The 17,131-nt window shown below is 52.7% G+C and overlaps 6 protein-coding genes across 6 annotated transcripts; 2 read left to right on the top strand and 4 right to left on the bottom strand.

The window, feature by feature from the left end:
- Positions 1–789: 789 nt before the first annotated feature.
- On the bottom strand, positions 790–2,073 carry GPI8 (glycosylphosphatidylinositol anchor biosynthesis; the record flags this gene model as incomplete). Its single annotated transcript, XM_064840444.1, has 1 exon — positions 790–2,073. The coding sequence occupies one exon, from the start codon at positions 2,071–2,073 to the stop codon at positions 790–792; it is 1,284 nt and encodes a 427-aa protein (XP_064691894.1).
- Positions 2,074–2,383: 310 nt separating this feature from the next.
- On the bottom strand, positions 2,384–3,236 carry LTS14_007753 (uncharacterized protein; the record flags this gene model as incomplete). Its single annotated transcript, XM_064840443.1, has 2 exons — positions 2,384–3,102; positions 3,158–3,236. 2 exons carry the CDS (start codon positions 3,234–3,236, stop codon positions 2,384–2,386), a joined length of 798 nt encoding a protein of 265 aa, XP_064691893.1.
- A 1,445-nt stretch (positions 3,237–4,681) lies between these two features.
- On the top strand, positions 4,682–5,554 carry LTS14_007752 (uncharacterized protein; the record flags this gene model as incomplete). Its single annotated transcript, XM_064840442.1, has 3 exons — positions 4,682–4,716; positions 4,793–5,231; positions 5,291–5,554. The coding sequence occupies 3 exons, from the start codon at positions 4,682–4,684 to the stop codon at positions 5,552–5,554; spliced, it is 738 nt and encodes a 245-aa protein (XP_064691892.1).
- Positions 5,555–8,263: 2,709 nt separating this feature from the next.
- ILS1 (isoleucine--tRNA ligase) lies at positions 8,264–12,076 on the top strand (the record flags this gene model as incomplete). Its single annotated transcript, XM_064840441.1, has 2 exons — positions 8,264–8,376; positions 8,425–12,076. The coding sequence occupies 2 exons, from the start codon at positions 8,264–8,266 to the stop codon at positions 12,074–12,076; spliced, it is 3,765 nt and encodes a 1,254-aa protein (XP_064691891.1).
- Positions 12,077–12,331: 255 nt separating this feature from the next.
- On the bottom strand, positions 12,332–14,265 carry LTS14_007750 (uncharacterized protein; the record flags this gene model as incomplete). The annotated part of the gene is made up of 2 exons (XM_064840440.1): positions 12,332–13,735; positions 13,825–14,265. The coding sequence occupies 2 exons, from the start codon at positions 14,263–14,265 to the stop codon at positions 12,332–12,334; spliced, it is 1,845 nt and encodes a 614-aa protein (XP_064691890.1).
- Positions 14,266–15,559: 1,294 nt separating this feature from the next.
- On the bottom strand, positions 15,560–16,558 carry LTS14_007749 (uncharacterized protein; the record flags this gene model as incomplete). The annotated part of the gene is made up of 1 exon (XM_064840439.1): positions 15,560–16,558. The coding sequence occupies one exon, from the start codon at positions 16,556–16,558 to the stop codon at positions 15,560–15,562; it is 999 nt and encodes a 332-aa protein (XP_064691889.1).
- Positions 16,559–17,131: the final 573 nt, after the last annotated feature.

Raw genomic sequence — 17,131 nt, 5'->3', positions numbered from 1 at the left:
AATAATGTCGCCTGGGGTATTATCGTGCCGGCATATATGCACCTTCATCCATGCGAGAGTAGGTATCGAGCGAAGGGGTACTTGCTTCAATTCATCTCACGTTATCCTTGGGCAGTGCAGAGGCACGGCAGTATTCTGATGATAGCAGTGGTTATATCTGCCAGCTAGGAATTAGGCAGGATTTGAGGGATGCTCGGACGCTGGTGTTGTCCCAAAGAGATGAGGGACGCAGAATGTTGTCCCTTGGCAGTCATTATTCGCAAAGAAAGTGAGTTCGAGCCGTCGACGACCATACACCGCTATACAGCAGTTGAAAACACAAGAGGAGCTGGCAGATGCACAAGATGGGTGTGGAAACGAAGTACATTGGGTTTTCAAGCTGTCATCTTTACTCGATGGCAAGCTCTCGTCGTCTCCGGCTCTTAGGGTTAGGGTTTGGGTAAAGCGAAGACGCACCAAATTACCACCCAAAGTCCGTCTCCAGGGCCTGCACCCGCCTCCTGAATTTTACTACGTTGGTACGAATTGATCGTACGACTGGCATACACCCGCTTCCAAATCGCAAGCCGCAAATCTCCGTACTTGGTACTTCACTGATGCTGTGCGTGTGCGACAATCAGCAGTCGAGTCACGAAGGTTGGCTCATGCAGCTCTGATGGCATCCATGTTTTCCACCCAGAGCTTTCATACTCATTGTCGTGGACCTCACACGGGGTGTGCTCTATCAAGCGAACGCTGGAGGCGGAGCTTTGGGGTCATGCTATGGATGTCAGACGTGTGTCTCCTCATTCATCGCATCCTACTACTGGCTATCCATGCAGCGCTGATTACGAGCAGTGAGACACCGCCAATGGCCTTCTTGACCCAGCTCTCGCCGCCAGCCAAACCAGCCATGTCAAGCACGCCATCTTCAGCATCACCAGCGGCCCGCAAAGTCTGCTCACTGCCTGACTCCCGAACAGAATCAGGAGCTTTGCCATCAGAAGTGGCATTCAGCTCCCGCATACCTCGCCTCGTTCTCTCATCGATCTTCCTCAAAGCCTCCAGATCTGCTCGCCAATCACCCAGCGCTTCCTTTGCAGCAGCACCAGTCTCAACATCCACCCCCTGCACATTTCCAAAGAAGTCCAGCACTCTCCGATTCCTCGCTTCCTCTTCCCCTCCAGCCAACAGATCATACCTCACACCTGCATCACTATGCACACGGTCGAAAGTGTAGAAGTCGAACAGCTCTCCCAACCTGACATCAGAACTGGTGCTGTTCAGCCTCGTCTCCAAGAACTCCAAGTTGTAATAAGTCCAGCGATCTATAACAGCTACACCAACATCCTGGTCCGCGTGATGACTGTAAGAACTCTGATCCTTGGCACTCGATCCCGTCGCCACTATGCCAGGTGAATAGAATTCAGTGTACATCGTATTCGCCTGACAAGTATCTATCATGAAGAGCAATTCGTGATATCTCCGCTTCTCGTACATCTGCTCGAATGCATCTGCCAAGTCGTGAGAGCTGATTTCCTCGGCGTCCTGAAATTTTAGGAAGCTATCGCCGCCATGGCCGGTCATATAGATCAGGATGTTGCTGCGGTCGTCCGTGGTCAGGCGTTTGCTTGTGGGGTGTGAGGCGGGCCAGCGATCGGTCAGCAGGCGGATGAAGTTCTCCACTGTTACTTCGTTACCACGATAGTCAACCTCTACGCCGGCAGGCATGCTTTGTCCGACCGTCTCGCCACCTTCGCCTCCTGTGTGTCCCGAATCCTCACTCGGTGCAATGTCCTTCTTCTGGTCGTAGAGATCTAGGTCTCTGCTCTTGTCGTTGAAGACGCTGCCGGAGAAGGTGTTGCGAGGATTACATGCCATGTCATCGGGCAGCATGAGTATGATTTGGCTGTCTGGTATGCCTAGGCGCTTCACTGTACGGTATAATGAAAGGGTATTCGCCATATGTCGGTAGTTGAACCAGAATCGCGATGTGCTGACGAGCACCGCCCAGTTGGATGTATGGGTCGCATCGCTGATAGATGGCAAGACCAGTACTGCCAGGAGCGCCGTCGGTAGATCGAAGAGGCGCATCTTCACGGCAGGAGTTGTGCTATTGTGTGCAGGAGATGAATTAACATGTAATGTTTATGCTTGGAAATAACATGTAATAAGAGTGACAACTATTCTGGGACTAGCGCACAAAACTGGCGCAATCGCAAGCTTGACTTCACTTTCCAGACTTCAAATTGTTTGCTGACGTTTTGCATTGCTACTGTTGTGGCAGGCCAGCATCTCCAGTACCATGGCTAACAAACCCATGCTGCCGACCGCTAGCCATGCTCATTACCGCCATCGCTCTCCGGAATAACAATCATCCCGGCCCCCAACTTCACCAGCGCCTTTATTCGTCGTCCGCCCCATCGTACTGCGCACGCATCCTCTTTAACCCGGCCCTCTGATCAACGAGACTCGACAATGAGTTCTTCGTCCTGTTCTGTCCAGGGAAGGCTCCATTGAAGTTATTGGTTAGGATGCTCCACGGGATCCTGCGGTTGCCGTTTGCGGCCGCGTACGACTGATGCTGTTGACTAATGAACGTATCGTGAGCTTGCGAGTACTCATGACCCTTGGTCCCTGGACGAAGAAGCTGGTGCTGCAAGCCGTGCCGTTTCTTGGCGCGATACTGCTCCAGACGACGCTGCTTGTTGGCCTTGTTGACTGAGTCTCTGCTGTTGAAATCGACGTTGGAGTGGATTAATCGATCCTCGAACCCGCCATTGGCCGTCGGAATCTGATAGTAGAGTGGCTGTGGCTGGGGCTCGCCAAGCTTCCAGACCATTCCCTCGTCCTCGACCTCGTCTTCGTCCAGCTCGTCGTCCTCCTCTGCCTCCTCGTCGATAACCTCAGTCGCGACCTCACCGGGGACTGCTTGACCTGGCTCTTGCCAGTACTGTGGTGGATCGGAGAAGCGACCGGTCGCCTCGAAATATCTCGGCCTATCCACAAGACCAAACGTGCCAGCGTTGCTCACTCCAGTCAAGACTGGACGACCGATCGGCCCACTATTGGAGCCGCGCCGGTCTTCTTGACGAGTCTGATTGCCTTGGGCTGCTGCATTGTCTACCATTGAATTAGCATCGCTCCATTTGAGCGAGACATTCACTGGTCGGCTTACCTCTTGCGAGCCTCGACCTCATGCCGGCCAGGATCTGAGCATACTGCTCGGCCTCTTCTTGCTCCTTGCGAAATGCCATTGTGTTTGTGGCTGTTACACAACATCAGCAACAGTCTTTGGGCCAGCATAGATGTCTGCAGTGTGGTGCGTCTTGTCACGGGATTGACAGCCGCGCGCCGGCAAGGGGTGAGACTTACGCTGATGTGTGTGGGTAGAAGAGGTATGTATTGATATATGATTTGCTGGTGTATGATGATGGAGCAGTTTTGTGTGGATGCGCTCGCGATGAGTTCTAATGTTCTATCAAGTGTTTGCTCACGTTGAAAAGAATCTGTAGGAGCTTGTGCGGCGAAAGAAAAGGGTTTGTGCGGACAACAAGAATGAAGAAAAGTGGGTCAGCTGCTCCTGCCTTCTTGAGCGAGCGCTGCGAGCAAGCGTTCTCTGAATCAACGTATTCACTGTTTACGGCACAGAAAGCTTTTTGCATGACTCGTGGGCCTGATTCTCTTTCTACCAAGTCTCTGCTCCTTCTTCCTTTTTCGTATCTCAGACCCCAAGAGCAAAAGCACCACTGGCCGGCATCACGACAGTCATGATAGGCGACATTTGGCGCTGGATTACGATAACCCCGCCGGCCACCTGGTCGAGCACTGTGCTGGATCACCACTTGCAGGAGTCAACGCTTACTATCACGCCATGGCAACTCGAGCTTGAGCTCGTCGAACCCATCGGATTCCTTGGTTTTGGCTCTGGCGATCGGAGCTGCACCTGCCTGCTAAATGTTGGCCTTACAATCCTGATGGCTTCGTGGAGTGCCGGCAGAGCAAGGGGAGAACACCAGATATCCATCGAGCCGACTCAAAGCCAACAAGAGAACTAACGGACTACTGGGAGGGAGAACGTGATAGCACTTCTCAGACTGATGAACTGGCTCGAAGATGCACACTGATCAGGATGTGCTTACTGCGATCTGCCTGACCATTGTCGCTCCGTGAATGATAGATGCCTATGGTTCTGTTCTACATCCGGATTAAGCAGCGGGATGCTATCAAGGTCACCGTTTGACCGCTCACGAGCAGCGAACATCATGAGATCCCGGCGCAAGAATGAGCTACCATAGTATGTCATGCAAACAACATCATGACAATCACAATTCGTGCACATGGCAAGCCCAAGCCACTTGCATGTTCTTTCCGCTCCTGCTGCTTCGCTGTCAGGACTTGCCTGATCGAGCCATTGGAATGTACTGACAGTCTAAGGAAGCGGCAAACAGGAATGTGGGCAGCTGCGTACAATAGTGAACACGTCAACGTCACTTGTGCCACCTTGTGACAGCTTCCGTGACATTCATTATAAAGCTCTCAAGTCCTGCTTCTCTTGCGCGTGTACAATTCCATCTACTGAGCAGCCCACTCAACACCTACTGTACCTTGACCGTTACCTCGGACTCTGTCGCGACGGCCTGTGGGCGCGCCTATCAGTCAGACCACGATCTTTTGCGACCAGACTCCCTCATAACTCATCATGGCCCTCTACAGCGTGGCAAAGCGCACTCACTGGTAAGTGAGAAGTTACACCCTAAGCATCAAGATATCACAACAGCAATCAAAACCAAGACTAACGCCATCGCAACAGGATCGGTGTAGCCCTGCTCTTCATCTCCTCCCTCCTACTCCTCTTCACAACAATCTCCGCCCCCATCATGAATGGCGTCTCCCTCCTCCACGTGACCCTCACCAACGAAACCCAAATCCGTCATTCCTCCGTCAGCTTCGGTACTTTCGGCTACTGTATCCTCGATGTACCTCCGATTCAAACGGATCAAGATTGGTGCACAAAACGCTATATCGGGTACGAGCCAGCGGATATTATGGCGAAGATTGACAAGACTTCGTTCTCTGAGATCGCAGCTGGCACGAGTGATAGTTTGACGAGAGTCATGGTGCTGCATCCGGTTGCTTGTGGATTGACTTTTGTGGCGTTTTTGTGCAGTATGGGTGCCGGTGTGGTTGGATCACTGGCTGGAGTTTTCGTGGCGTTTGTAGCCTGGATCTTGGTGCTAATCAGTCTGGCTGTAAGTCGCGCCCCTGTCCTGTATTTGACAGCGTACGGGCTTAGCTAACTCCTCAACAGGTCGACTTCAGTCTCTTCGGCATCGTGAGACATCACGTCAACACGGACAAGTCTGGCAGCCAGGCTAAGTTCGGATCTGCCATTTGGTTGCTCCTTGCTAGCTTTGTCACGCTGTTTCTCGGTATGCTCATCGTGTTCTTCACGTGCTGCAGCGCCCAGCGTGAGAAGAAGCGTGGTGCAGGTGTCAAGAATGAGGGATATCCGTCTGCTCAAAGCACAGCTGGAGCTGCTGGACCAAAGAAGAAGAGGTTCGGCCTCTTTTAAGCAGATTATGATGCGACTCATGAGGTTACGCAGCGAGATTCAGTCAACGAGGATGGATTCCGTCGGGTTTGGGCGAGGCTCTAGTGCTCTGTGCCGTGGCTGCGTTTGAAGGCGGCGAATAATGATACTCACTTCTAGCATATACACTTCCCCTAATGTGACGTTCAACATGGTCTGCGCGAGCTCATTGAGTCCTAGGCGTGCCTGTGGGGACCTCATCTAGCGTTTGCAGAAGTACAGGCTTTCGTGAAGGCATCAAGTAGTGTCTGCGGCATGGTTAGCTTAGCTCGAGGACGAGAGACCCGCAATCTCTGTCGTACCTTGAAGTCGTATCCCTCCATACTCCCAAATACAGGATCCTTGCTTAGCTTAGCCGACGTCGCCCTGGGGCTACTGATACCGAAAGCAACACGAGCAAGATACCTCGGATCGTCACGGTCGGGTACAGCCTTGAGTACCTGCTTGAAGACATTGTTGTCAAAGGGCTTTGATTGAGGCGTGATGACCTTCACAGCCCGTCCACTCTCGCAGAAAGTGCAATGCTCACATCGCTGTGCTCCACCCGGCAACTCATCCCCGAAGTGAGCTGCTAGCGTGCGTGAGAAACATGCACTGCCATTGACGAGCTCCATGACCTCGTCCATGCGGTCGAGCTCCTGCCGTTCTCGAGCTTCGAGTTCGCTGTATAGCTCGTCAGTGATGCGCTGCCTCTCTGCACGAGCTGTTGGTAGCCCTTTCTGCAGCCTAAACAGATTGACCACGCCCCCAGCCTTGAGATCAACCAAACCTTTATCATGCCAGTCATTCATCTTGGCCACGATCTCTTGACGTGTGAGTCCCGACGAGCGACACGCTGCATCCACATCGACGTGGTGGAGCTTCGTGGCCTTCTTTGCAACAGCTCTGACGGCTTGTGCGGAGGGCGTACGGTCCTTAGACGTGTCAAGGAGGGCTGTGTAGCTGTATGATGTGTACTTTGGAGTTGTCTCTCGCAAGAGCATGAAACGCAGCTCGAGCTGAGCGTAGATGTTCTTGAGCACGGTTTGCTATACAAAATCAGTCGGATACTGCCCCCAAGCGACGCTACCCGTGCTTACCTTGATATCGTGCGTCCTGGACTGCTCATTGAGATTGGTTTCCAGGCAGGATCCATAGTCTGTCATCGTTGGCTTGCTTGTGAAGACCTCGTTGAGCATATTCGTGACAGATGCCTTCGAAGGTAGATCGCCCCGAGCGAAGCTCTCGCGTAAGTGCAGATCTTCGGCACAAAGGTACAGCATGCAATGGCTTTCTTTCCCATCGCGTCCAGCTCTGCCGATCTCCTGACTATACCCTTCGAGGCTTCTTGGGATGTCATAGTGGACCACGTTCCTTATGTTGTTCTTGTCCAGGCCCATGCCGAAAGCAATCGTAGCGACCATAATCGTGTTATCCGAGCCCATGAAGACGTCCTGACATACAGTCTTCTCTTGTGTCGTCATGCCAGCGTGGAAGTGTCGAGCTTTCAGCCCATGACCTTTGAGATCTGATGCGAGCTCTTCGGTGTGCCTCTGAAGCGTGACGTAGATGATGGTTGGTCCTGGATGTGCCTTTAAGAATGAGAGGAGGTGAGGGTACGATTCTTTCTTCGTCTTGAACGATGCAGCCTGAAGCTTGAGATTCGGCCGGTAAGTGGGCGTTCGGAAGACACCTTCGTCTGAGGGGATATCGAAAGCCTTGCAGACATCTTCTGCCACCTTAGGGGTTGCAGTCGCGGTCAAGCATACGACCCTTTCGGCGTCAATCTCCTTTGCAAATCGCGCGACCTTGAGATAATCGGGTCTAAACGCGTGACCCCATTCAGAGATACAATGAGCTTCATCCACTGCAAGGAGTCGTACGCCACCACGGACATTCGCCATAGATGCCACAAAGCCCTCGTTGTTGAGCCGTTCTGGAGCGCAGTACAGAATGTCCAGTGTTCCATTGCGCATCGAGTCCACGGTTTGGAGATACTCTTCCTTCGACTGAGCAGAATTGAGCACAGCTGCGCTGATGCCACGACGATGGAGAGCATCGACTTGGTCCTTCATCAGGGCGAGAAGTGGCGAGACGATCAAAGTGATGCCGGTCTCTGCCCGGCCTTGTCGAAGATTCTGCTGTTTGTCAAGCTCGCGGAAGCAGAGGGCTGGTACCTGATAGCATAGTGATTTGCCACCGCCTGTGGGAAAGATGACGACCGCGCTGCCGCCAGATAGGAGTCTGGAGATGGCTTGGCTCTGCTTCAGCCGGAAGCCGTCCATACCAAAACGCTGCTCCAGTACATCGTTAGCAATCTTGAGAGCAGGCTCGTCATCTTCGATGCACTGCTTCTTTGGCGAGCTAGCCATTGGCTCCTCTGACTTCCTCTTTAAGCCAGGCGTAGGTGCAGTGAGTAACTCTGCCTCGTCTGCACTATCCATATCGAAGTCATCTGCACCATTGAGCATTGTAGTGGCTGGCTTCTGTCTGGCTTCGATGTCACTGACATGCTGCTCGAGCATGTTTAGTGCTTCGTTCACCTGCTGGGTGTCCGTAGGACTATTCGGCTGGTATACAGCATCCCAGCGACGTTGAAGCGCCGTCAGCCTGGCAGATATCGTGTCCATGACTCCGATTTAATAGGTTTTAATCGATGAGAGCGCATTCAGCTCGTGTTGAAGAGCTGAGGCGCTGATCACTTTTGACACGATGGCGGACGCGACGACGCGTAGCAATTTAAAGGCTACGCTAGCCGGCTGGTCCCGTCTTATCTTATCGCACTCAGGCACAGCTCTAAGAAGTTTGTCATGCTGCTGCTTGCGGTGAGTCGTAGGGAAACATCTCGAATCGAAGCTCGTCTATTGTGCTAGCCGGGAGACCACTACAGACTGGTTGACATTCCTCACCCCTGAGACTGTACGGGAACACTCTTCACCCGCCAACGGACAATCACTGCCCGCAATGGGCTCCATCTCGTTCCCCGCCGAAGAAGATCGGGTGCTACAGTCGTGGAACGACATCAACGCCTTCCACCGGCAACTGGAGCTCACGGCTGATCTACCACCTTACGTCTTCTACGATGGTCCACCTTTCGCCACCGGTACACCACATTATGGCCATCTCCTCGCCTCGACCATCAAGGACATCATACCCCGCTACTGGTCAATGCGAGGTCGACATGTCGAGAGACGGTTTGGCTGGGATACGCACGGCGTCCCGATCGAACAGATCATCGACAAGCAGTTGCAGGAGGAGCTTGGCGTGAGAGGCAAGGCTGCTGTGGAGAAGATTGGTATTGCAGAGTACAATCGACGATGTCGGGAAGTGGTTCTCACATATGCTCACGAATGGCGGAGAGTCATTGGTCGAGTAGGACGATGGATCGACTTCGATCGAGACTATAAAACCATGGATCCGAGCTTCATGGAGACGTGTTGGTGGGTGTTTGGGCAGCTCTACAAGAAGGGTCTGGTGTATCATGGTGCGAGAGTGCTGCCGTACAGTACTGCTTTGAATACGCCCTTGAGCAAGAGTGAAGCCAGTGAGGAGTACCGGGACGTGCAAGACCCGGCAGTCACAGTGCGCTTCCCGCTCTTGGGTGTAGAAGAGCAACCAGAGGCGACCCAGCCAACCGTGCAAAAGCTGCTCGATGCCGCGTCGGGCAAAAGTGTCAACTTCGTGGCTTGGACAACTACGCCTTGGACGCTGCCAAGCAACGTCGCTTTATGCGCGCACCCTGACTACGAATACCTGGCAGTCCTAGACAAGGAGACGGACAACGTCTATGTTATGCTGGAAGCTGGTCTGAAGGTGCTGTACAAGGATCCGAAGAAGGCCAAGGACAAGTTCCAAACACTACCACTCAAGCTGAAAGGCTCAGAGCTGGCTGGTATCCGCTACACACCACTGTTCCCGTACTTTGAGAAGCAGTTTAAAGACATTGGTTTCAAAGTCCTCCTCGACCTGTATGTTAAGCAAGACGAAGGGGTTGGTATCGTACATCAGTCTCCTGCTTTCGGTGAGGACGACTATGCTATCAGTTGGAGAGAAGGCGTCATCAATGGTGATCGTCCGCCGCCAAATCCTCTCAACGCGGGCGGCGAGTTCACGAACGAGGTTCCAGATTTTGAGGGTCAGCATGTCAAGGCTGCGGACAAAAACATTATCAAACGTTTGAAAACCGATGGCAGACTCGTTCGAGAGTCACAACTTACCCATAGATATCCTTTCTGCCCACGCAGTAAAACACCACTCATCCAGCGTGCAGTGCCTTCATGGTTCATCAAGGTCGAACAGAGCGTGCCAGATTTGCTGAGTAACCTGGAGAAGACACATTGGGTGCCGTCGATGGTCAAGACTGGCCGCTTCCAGCAATGGCTGGCGAGTGCGAGAGATTGGAACGTCAGCCGGAATCGATACTGGGGCACGCCCTTGCCGCTTTGGGTCAGCGAAGACATGCAGGAGGTCGTCTGTGTGGGTTCTGTCGCTGAGCTGAAGAAGCTGTCTGGACACCAAGGTGATATCAAGGACTTACATCGTGACTCCATCGACAACATCACTATCCCATCACAACAAGGCAAAGGTACGCTAAGACGAGTGGAGGAAGTCTTCGACTGCTGGTTCGAGTCTGGGTCTATGCCGTATGCTTCATCACACTATCCGTTCGACTACCCACAATACGATGCATCGGATCCAGAGTCCGGCTTGTCGGGGACAGAAGGACCTGGCAAAGCACTATTCGAGAAGTACCCTGGCGACTTCATCGCTGAGGGTCTTGATCAGACTCGTGGTTGGTTCTACACACTCTCCGTTCTTGGCACTCATTTGTTCAACACATTTCCGTATAAAAACTGTGTGGTCAACGGCATTGTACTAGCAGAAGATGGAAAGAAGATGTCCAAGTCGCTCAAGAACTTTCCGGATCCTATGCTAGTGGTCGATCGATACGGCGCCGATGCTTTGCGATTATATTTGATCGACTCTCCTGTCGTGCGAGGCGAGCCTCTGCGCTTCTCGGAGCAAGGTGTCAAGCAGATCGTGTCTGGCGTGTTACTACCACTTTGGAACAGCTACAACTTCTTCTCGCAACAAGCGCTGCTGTGGAAGAAGACGACTGGCAAGGACTTCGTATACGACCAGGAGCTGGAGAAGAGCAACACCAATGTCATGGACAAATGGGTACTGGCCGCAACACAATCACTACTGCAATACGTAAATGCGGAGATGGAGGCATACAGACTGTACACTGTTGTGCCGCGACTGCTGAAAATGGTGGATGATGTCACGAACTGGTATATTCGCTTCAATCGTAACCGACTAAAGGGACAGGCTTCTAGCACGCCTGCTGCGACAGCCAAGGCAACTACCAACGGCACAAATGGCGAGACCAATGGCGCTGCCGATGAGGAAGCAAACGACACTCTTCACGCACTCAATACATTATACGAAGTTCTTTATACTCTTGTGCGGGCCCTTGCACCTTTCATTCCTTTCCTCAGCGATAACATATTTCAAAGATTAGCACAACATATGCCTGAGCAGAGCTCGGAGCAAAAGCAGAGCAAAGGACTCGGCTCAGATCTGCGAAGCGTGCACTTCCAATACTTCCCAACCGTCCGACAGGAACTCTTCGATCCCGTAGTCGAGAGACGAGTAAGCCGCATGCAGAAAGTCATTGAGCTGGGCCGGTTATGTCGAGACCGAAGAACGATCAGTCTGAAGACTCCTCTGAAGACTTTTGTGGTTCTGCACCAGGATCAGGAATATCTTGACGATGTGCGCACTCTGCAGGGTTACGTCACAGATGAGCTCAATGTCCGCGACCTCGTCCTCACGGCCAACGAAGGCAAGTACGGCGTCGAATACAATATCCAACCCGACATCCCGAGTCTAGGCAAGAAGTACAAGAAAGATGCTATGAAGATCCGGAAAGCGCTTCCGAATCTCAGCAAATCACAAATCCAGGACTTTCTATCGAGCGGTAAGGCGACGGTTGAGGGCCATGAGCTGAATGAAGAGGATCTGAGGGTTGTCAAGGAGATCAAGTCGTCCAAGGAAAGTGAGAATTGGGAGGTCACGACTGAGGGCGAGCTGATGGTAATCCTTGACTTTTTTGCTTACCCTGAGCTTGCGCAGGAGGGCCTAGCGAGAGAAGTGCTGAATCGGGTGCAGAGGCTGAGGAAGAGGGCTGGGCTTGTGCCAACGGATGATGTCAAGCTTGTGTACTCTGTTCTGGGCCCTGCGCCTGTGGCGAACGGCGATGGTGCTGCGGCGCAAGAAAATGCTGCGCCTACTGCTGATGGGCAGAAGAAGGAGAAGGAGGCTGTGGCTGAGGTGTCGAGGTTGGAGCAGGAGAGGTTGGTGGAAGATATGTTTGTTAAGCAGGCCGGGACATTTGGTAAGGCGGCTAGTCATGGTGTTGTCAAGGATGAGGGTGAGGTTGAGAAGAATGGCGAAGTCGTGGCTGAGGAGGAAGCCGAGGTGAAGGATGTCAGGCTGTTGCTTAAGTTGTTGCGAGTCTAGGGTAGCTTATATAGCCATTGCAGGGATATTAAAAAACAGACTACACAGGCCAGAGGGCACATATATGGTTTCACACGTTCTCGAAAGCGCCGTGTCCCTGCTCTATTTTTAGGAGCATATATGGTGCACTACCATGCTTCTAGGATCTACAGCAGGACAAACAGCCCACCCAAACGACTCATATATGCATTCCAACCTGTTTCCCTTCCCCAACACCACGCTATCATCAGGTTTAAAGCATCACGCTGTCATCACTCATGCCGGCGAGCCCGCCAACAGTTTATACGCTCCGCCCGGCCGCCACCTCATCAAAGGTCCACCGCCAGGTCGTCCGGTCTTCCAGCTCAAATAGCGACGGTAGCCCTCATAGAGCAAGAAGACGCCACCCGTAATCGAGGCCACGATGATGAAAACTTTCGTGGGTGAGAGACTGGCGACTTGCGCCTTTAGGCCACTAGCGGTGATTGAGAAGTACGAGTCGTCATCTTCCTCGCGGTCGATGGTCCTCGAGATGCCGTAGTCGAGTCGTCGGCCGGCAGTAGTAAGGGCGATGACGCGAAGATATCGAGATTGGCTCGCTGCGTCCTCTGGGAGGGGTATCACGGTCTCGAAGCCATCCTTCTCAACCTGCGCTACATCTGCCCATGCCTCGTCATCCTCGGTAACCGTTTCCGAGCACTGCAGCACCCAGTCTACTACGTCCGTAGCGCCGTTCCATGAGACGTACACCTCCACATCATCATCGCTGATCTCTAAGGCGGGCGCCGTCTCTGGTGTACCCGTCCACGCAAATTTGTAAGCGCGATAGCTTTGCACATCACCTCGTTCGAACGAAGTCTCGGCGCCGAAATGGACGTCGCATAGCACCGTGCCATCAGCGTCGAACTCAGTCCATGCGGCATTCAAGCCATAGCCGACTAGAATCTTTGGGTCGCCGCCAGGTTGCGGAAGGACCTGCAGTGATCCTTGTGAGGACGAGTGGATGAGGTGAGGGTTGACGTAGGATTGTAGGAGGCGGACTGAATAATCTGGATTCGTGCCGTTGATCTCGAAGAGCTTGTTGAAGTTGTTCTCGGCTTCTGTGTAGATATCTCCGCTTTGTTCGAGATGGGTCTCGGGTTGATGCTTGGAGGAGTGCGAGTCGGGCGTGGTGGGATAGGTTAGTGCGAGGAGCAAGCCACGCGAGTAGGTCATGCCGTAATCATAGTGTTGATCCTCATTAGCATTATCGAACATTGTCAGCAGCTGAGTCTGGTACCCAGGTTTCTCCGACGGTGGCCAGAACAGGTTCGGGAACATGTCTATGGGATGCAGGCGTGCATCGTGTTGCCAAGCAAAGTTGATCGCAAAGCCGTTGCTCATATCCATGAAGTCATTACGATGGCCTCCAAGCGTCCAGATGATATCGCCAGTCTGACCATCAATGTAGGTAATGCTGTGAGTGTAGCGTGCCGATATCAAGTAGTTGCCGAGATCGTCCTTCTGTATACTGTTGATGTGAAACCAGTCAAAAGGATCGTCTTTTGTGCCGCCAGGTCCGATGATGTGATATGTCTCGTTGATAGGGACATGCTCCGATGCACGCCACTCGAAGACGAGCTCTCCAGTGGCAACGTCAACCTCCTGGAAGAGGCAGTCCCAGATGTGGCTGCGCCTACTCTGTGCACAATGTCATAAGATGAATTAAGCTTCACATCGTTGTTAGCAAATGAACCAACCACACTCCACAATGCCTGCGATCAGCTCACCATATAATAAAACCCAGAACCATGCCCTCTAACGCGATCGTCGCCTAACCAAAATGTGAGGTAATCCTGCCCCCGGTATTCCTGCACCCGAAAATCATACGCCTGCCCACTAGACTTGCCCTCGAAATGCTGCGACCAAATCAAATCACCCTTGTTGTCCAGTATCATCGGCCCAGGCTCCGGTAAGCTCCAGCCGCGTGGCGTTACGAAGTTGAACAGTCCATCGTCGCACCGCGCATCCCACTGTAAGTAGTTCGTCCGCGGTGACGTCAAACCTCCTACCGTTGCATATGCTCGTGTTGGATAATAGTCGTATGTGCCGTTGTCGATCGCCTCGTCGTATTCGGGTGGCGCAGAAGGAGCTGCGCTGCGATTGTCATCGGCGAAGGCGGCGCGGAGACAGATTGCAAGGTGCCATAGGAAGAGCAGGCAGATGTTCATGAAGGCGGCACTTGGACCATGTGTCTTGCGACCGAGCGTCTAGCAGAAGAAGTCGTCTTATTAGGCACTCGCAGGTCGGACTGGGGAAGGAAGCTCGTCGCGGCGCATATGAAACAGTATCGAATAGATCACCGTCTCGTCTGAGTTGCCAGAAGCCTGTCGGCGCGTTTGTCGCAGTGAACACAAGAAGGTCGCTTGTGTCACCCACAAACCGGGAAAGCGACTGAAGGTCGTAGGCGCAAAGGATCGCAATTCACGGATCCGGGCGATCTTGCCTTGAGATGCTGCCAATAGCGATGCTGAGCTATGCCAAGGTCGTTGGAAGTCTTGGCGAAGCAGTCAGTCTGTATCTCTGCAAGAGCGGGTGGTCGAATGCACCTCACTGCTTCTCTTTCGTTTGCTGGTTAGAAGCCACTGTACAGTACAAAAGACAACAAAAGGAATATGGGAAGTGAATATGAGAAAAGATCGACAACGATATTAGGTTCTGGTCCAACATGATCCAAAACCTGCCTTGTCAGAAGAGCGCATCGTAACCGGAGTACGCAGAGAGTCGTCGTAATGGATATCCGTGCCCAGATCCTAGCCTTACGTCGTGCGTGTAACACCGCAATCGGCATGCAAGACATGCTTAATTCACATCCCAGTCCGCGATAACGATAGCCATTGCGCCGCACATGATGATGCCCCAAGGGTCGACGCGATTGTGGTGTGAGAAGGAGGAAGGAGGGGTAGGTGGGCGGGCTGGTGTGGCATTGATCCTGCAGGATGACAATACTTACCTTGATGAGCATTCACATACACCCAGAAAAAGCATGGCTCTCAGACAATTTGGATCATTGACGACATCGCGACCAACCTTTACCGAATTCTGGCGCCCTCGCGGCTGAAATCTACGGCACCCTCTGCCGCCGCGTATGCACTCTGTACCTGCACAAATCGCGGCACATCAGTACATCATGCGCGGCCTGGGTCGTGGGAAACTTGGTTCAGTTCGTGGGCACACGACACATGTCGCTGATAGTTTGACGTCCGCAGTGGAGTCGAAACACAAACTGCGATAGACTTCGTCGCAAGGGCTTGCGACTTCAGTGACGAATGTGGGAGGGCAAACGCCAAGCAAACCTTCGTGGCAGCGCGAGATCAAGCTTTCTGCTCCTTCAGCCGGCTTATCGTTGGCGCTCGGACGATTGTAAAGTATATTGCCCGAGAGCTCCACAGCACTGTATGCAGATGTACAATGGAGTATTATTCCGAGAGAGGGTACACAATAAGCGACAGCAGAGATAACGTTTCACCGTCCTCCACCTCTCCAAAACTCGTCCAAGTGCTCCTGCCTCACCTCAAAAGCCCAGTGATGACAAGTCTGATGCATAACCGGACTAACCTCCTGCCCGACACCATCCTCATCAACCTCTGCGCCATCATCAAAGACCTCCTTCACACCCATTCCCCCGTACTTCTTCAACAGCATCCTCCTCCATCGTCCTGTCGGCCCGACACATTTCTTCCATCTACTTACCTGCCTGTCATCATCGTCGCAGCGTCGTCCGCGAAAGAAACGGGTATACCATTGGAACCAGCCTCGGACGTCATGGTCGTGGTTTATCCAGCCTGCGGCCTCCCATTCCTCTATTGATTGGCCACATGAGACTTTGTATTTGTTGACTTCTGGGTCGTAGGTTGGAGAGGTGAGGAAGCGATCTACGTCTAGTCCTTCTATCCACTCCTCCGGCAGCTCTTTCCAGTCCCCTGAGACTTGGATCCCCAATGTACGCGATCGAAGTGGGCGGTAATATGAGCCACCGAAACCGCCTTCCCGCAGAAGTTCTGCTGGTGATTTGTTGGGCATGAACACTGGGTAGTGTGAGAAGTGGAATTCTTTGGTGATATCGTCTCGAGTAGGTGTTGGCCCTGTGGCTTCCCACGATGTCCAACCAGCTCTGATCTCATCCACACCCTTCACTGGCACCAACGGCTCTAAGTCTACTACATGTCGCGACCCAAGATGCTGCTTCCCAATTGTCTTGCTCTTCTTGGCTACCGATCGTGGTAGGGAGATTGCTTTGATGTCAGGCTCGTCGTTATAGATTGCCTTCACCGGTGCTGCTGCTATACGAGCTGAGGCGCGAGAAGGCGCGGACTCTTGTAAGATCTTTCGTCGCTTTGCTGGAGGTGGCCTGCCATTTGCATTGCGTGTTGCTCTCAGAACCACGGGCTTGATGTCAAGCTCGGCGAGGAGTGCCTGGTTGGCCCGGATCTTCTCAGCGCGGCGAATCTCATAGTCGTTCATAATGTCGCCTCTCCTACACTGTCAACAAGAACCTGCTTCGTCGCGTACTCTACCACAAAGTCGCGTCGCATTCTGACGTCACTCTCGTGGACGATTTGTCCGAGTACCACTATATTACTCGCGAATGTGGCTTTGATTACGAGCATCACCTACATCTTCTGGTATACCCCTGGATCTTCCCATCCTTCCGCGAGCATGTACGTAAGAATAAATCCATCAATACGACCATCAACTGGTTGCATTTCTGCGGCCACTAGCGGTTGAGCGCCAAGAATGATTTTCCGCGGTTCGCAATTCCTGGTCGAACCGTTCGACTTGTACAGTACTATTCATCCTTCAACGGCCATCCCAGACTTGCCATCAGCAGCTGTGAGCTACAAATTCTGATAAGATGGAACACAATCTCAGTCAGATGTCAGCGATTGAGCTTATTGGGATGGCTCGGCCAGCTGCAGCTCTTTTCCTCAACACTTTGAAGATACGCGAGGACTTTCACATGCCATTGCTTTCACGTGCTAGAGATTGGGAAGGGTTTGCGTAGGAGCAGCGATAATAGTAATAGTTGTTAACTGG

Source organism: Recurvomyces mirabilis (genome assembly GCF_035927965.1).
Source record: "Recurvomyces mirabilis strain CCFEE 5264 chromosome Unknown scaffold_22, whole genome shotgun sequence".
Lineage (NCBI taxonomy): Eukaryota > Fungi > Ascomycota > Dothideomycetes > Mycosphaerellales > Teratosphaeriaceae > Recurvomyces > Recurvomyces mirabilis.
The sequence above is the reverse complement of the archived record's forward strand: the minus strand, read 5'-3'. Positions and strand labels throughout refer to the sequence as shown.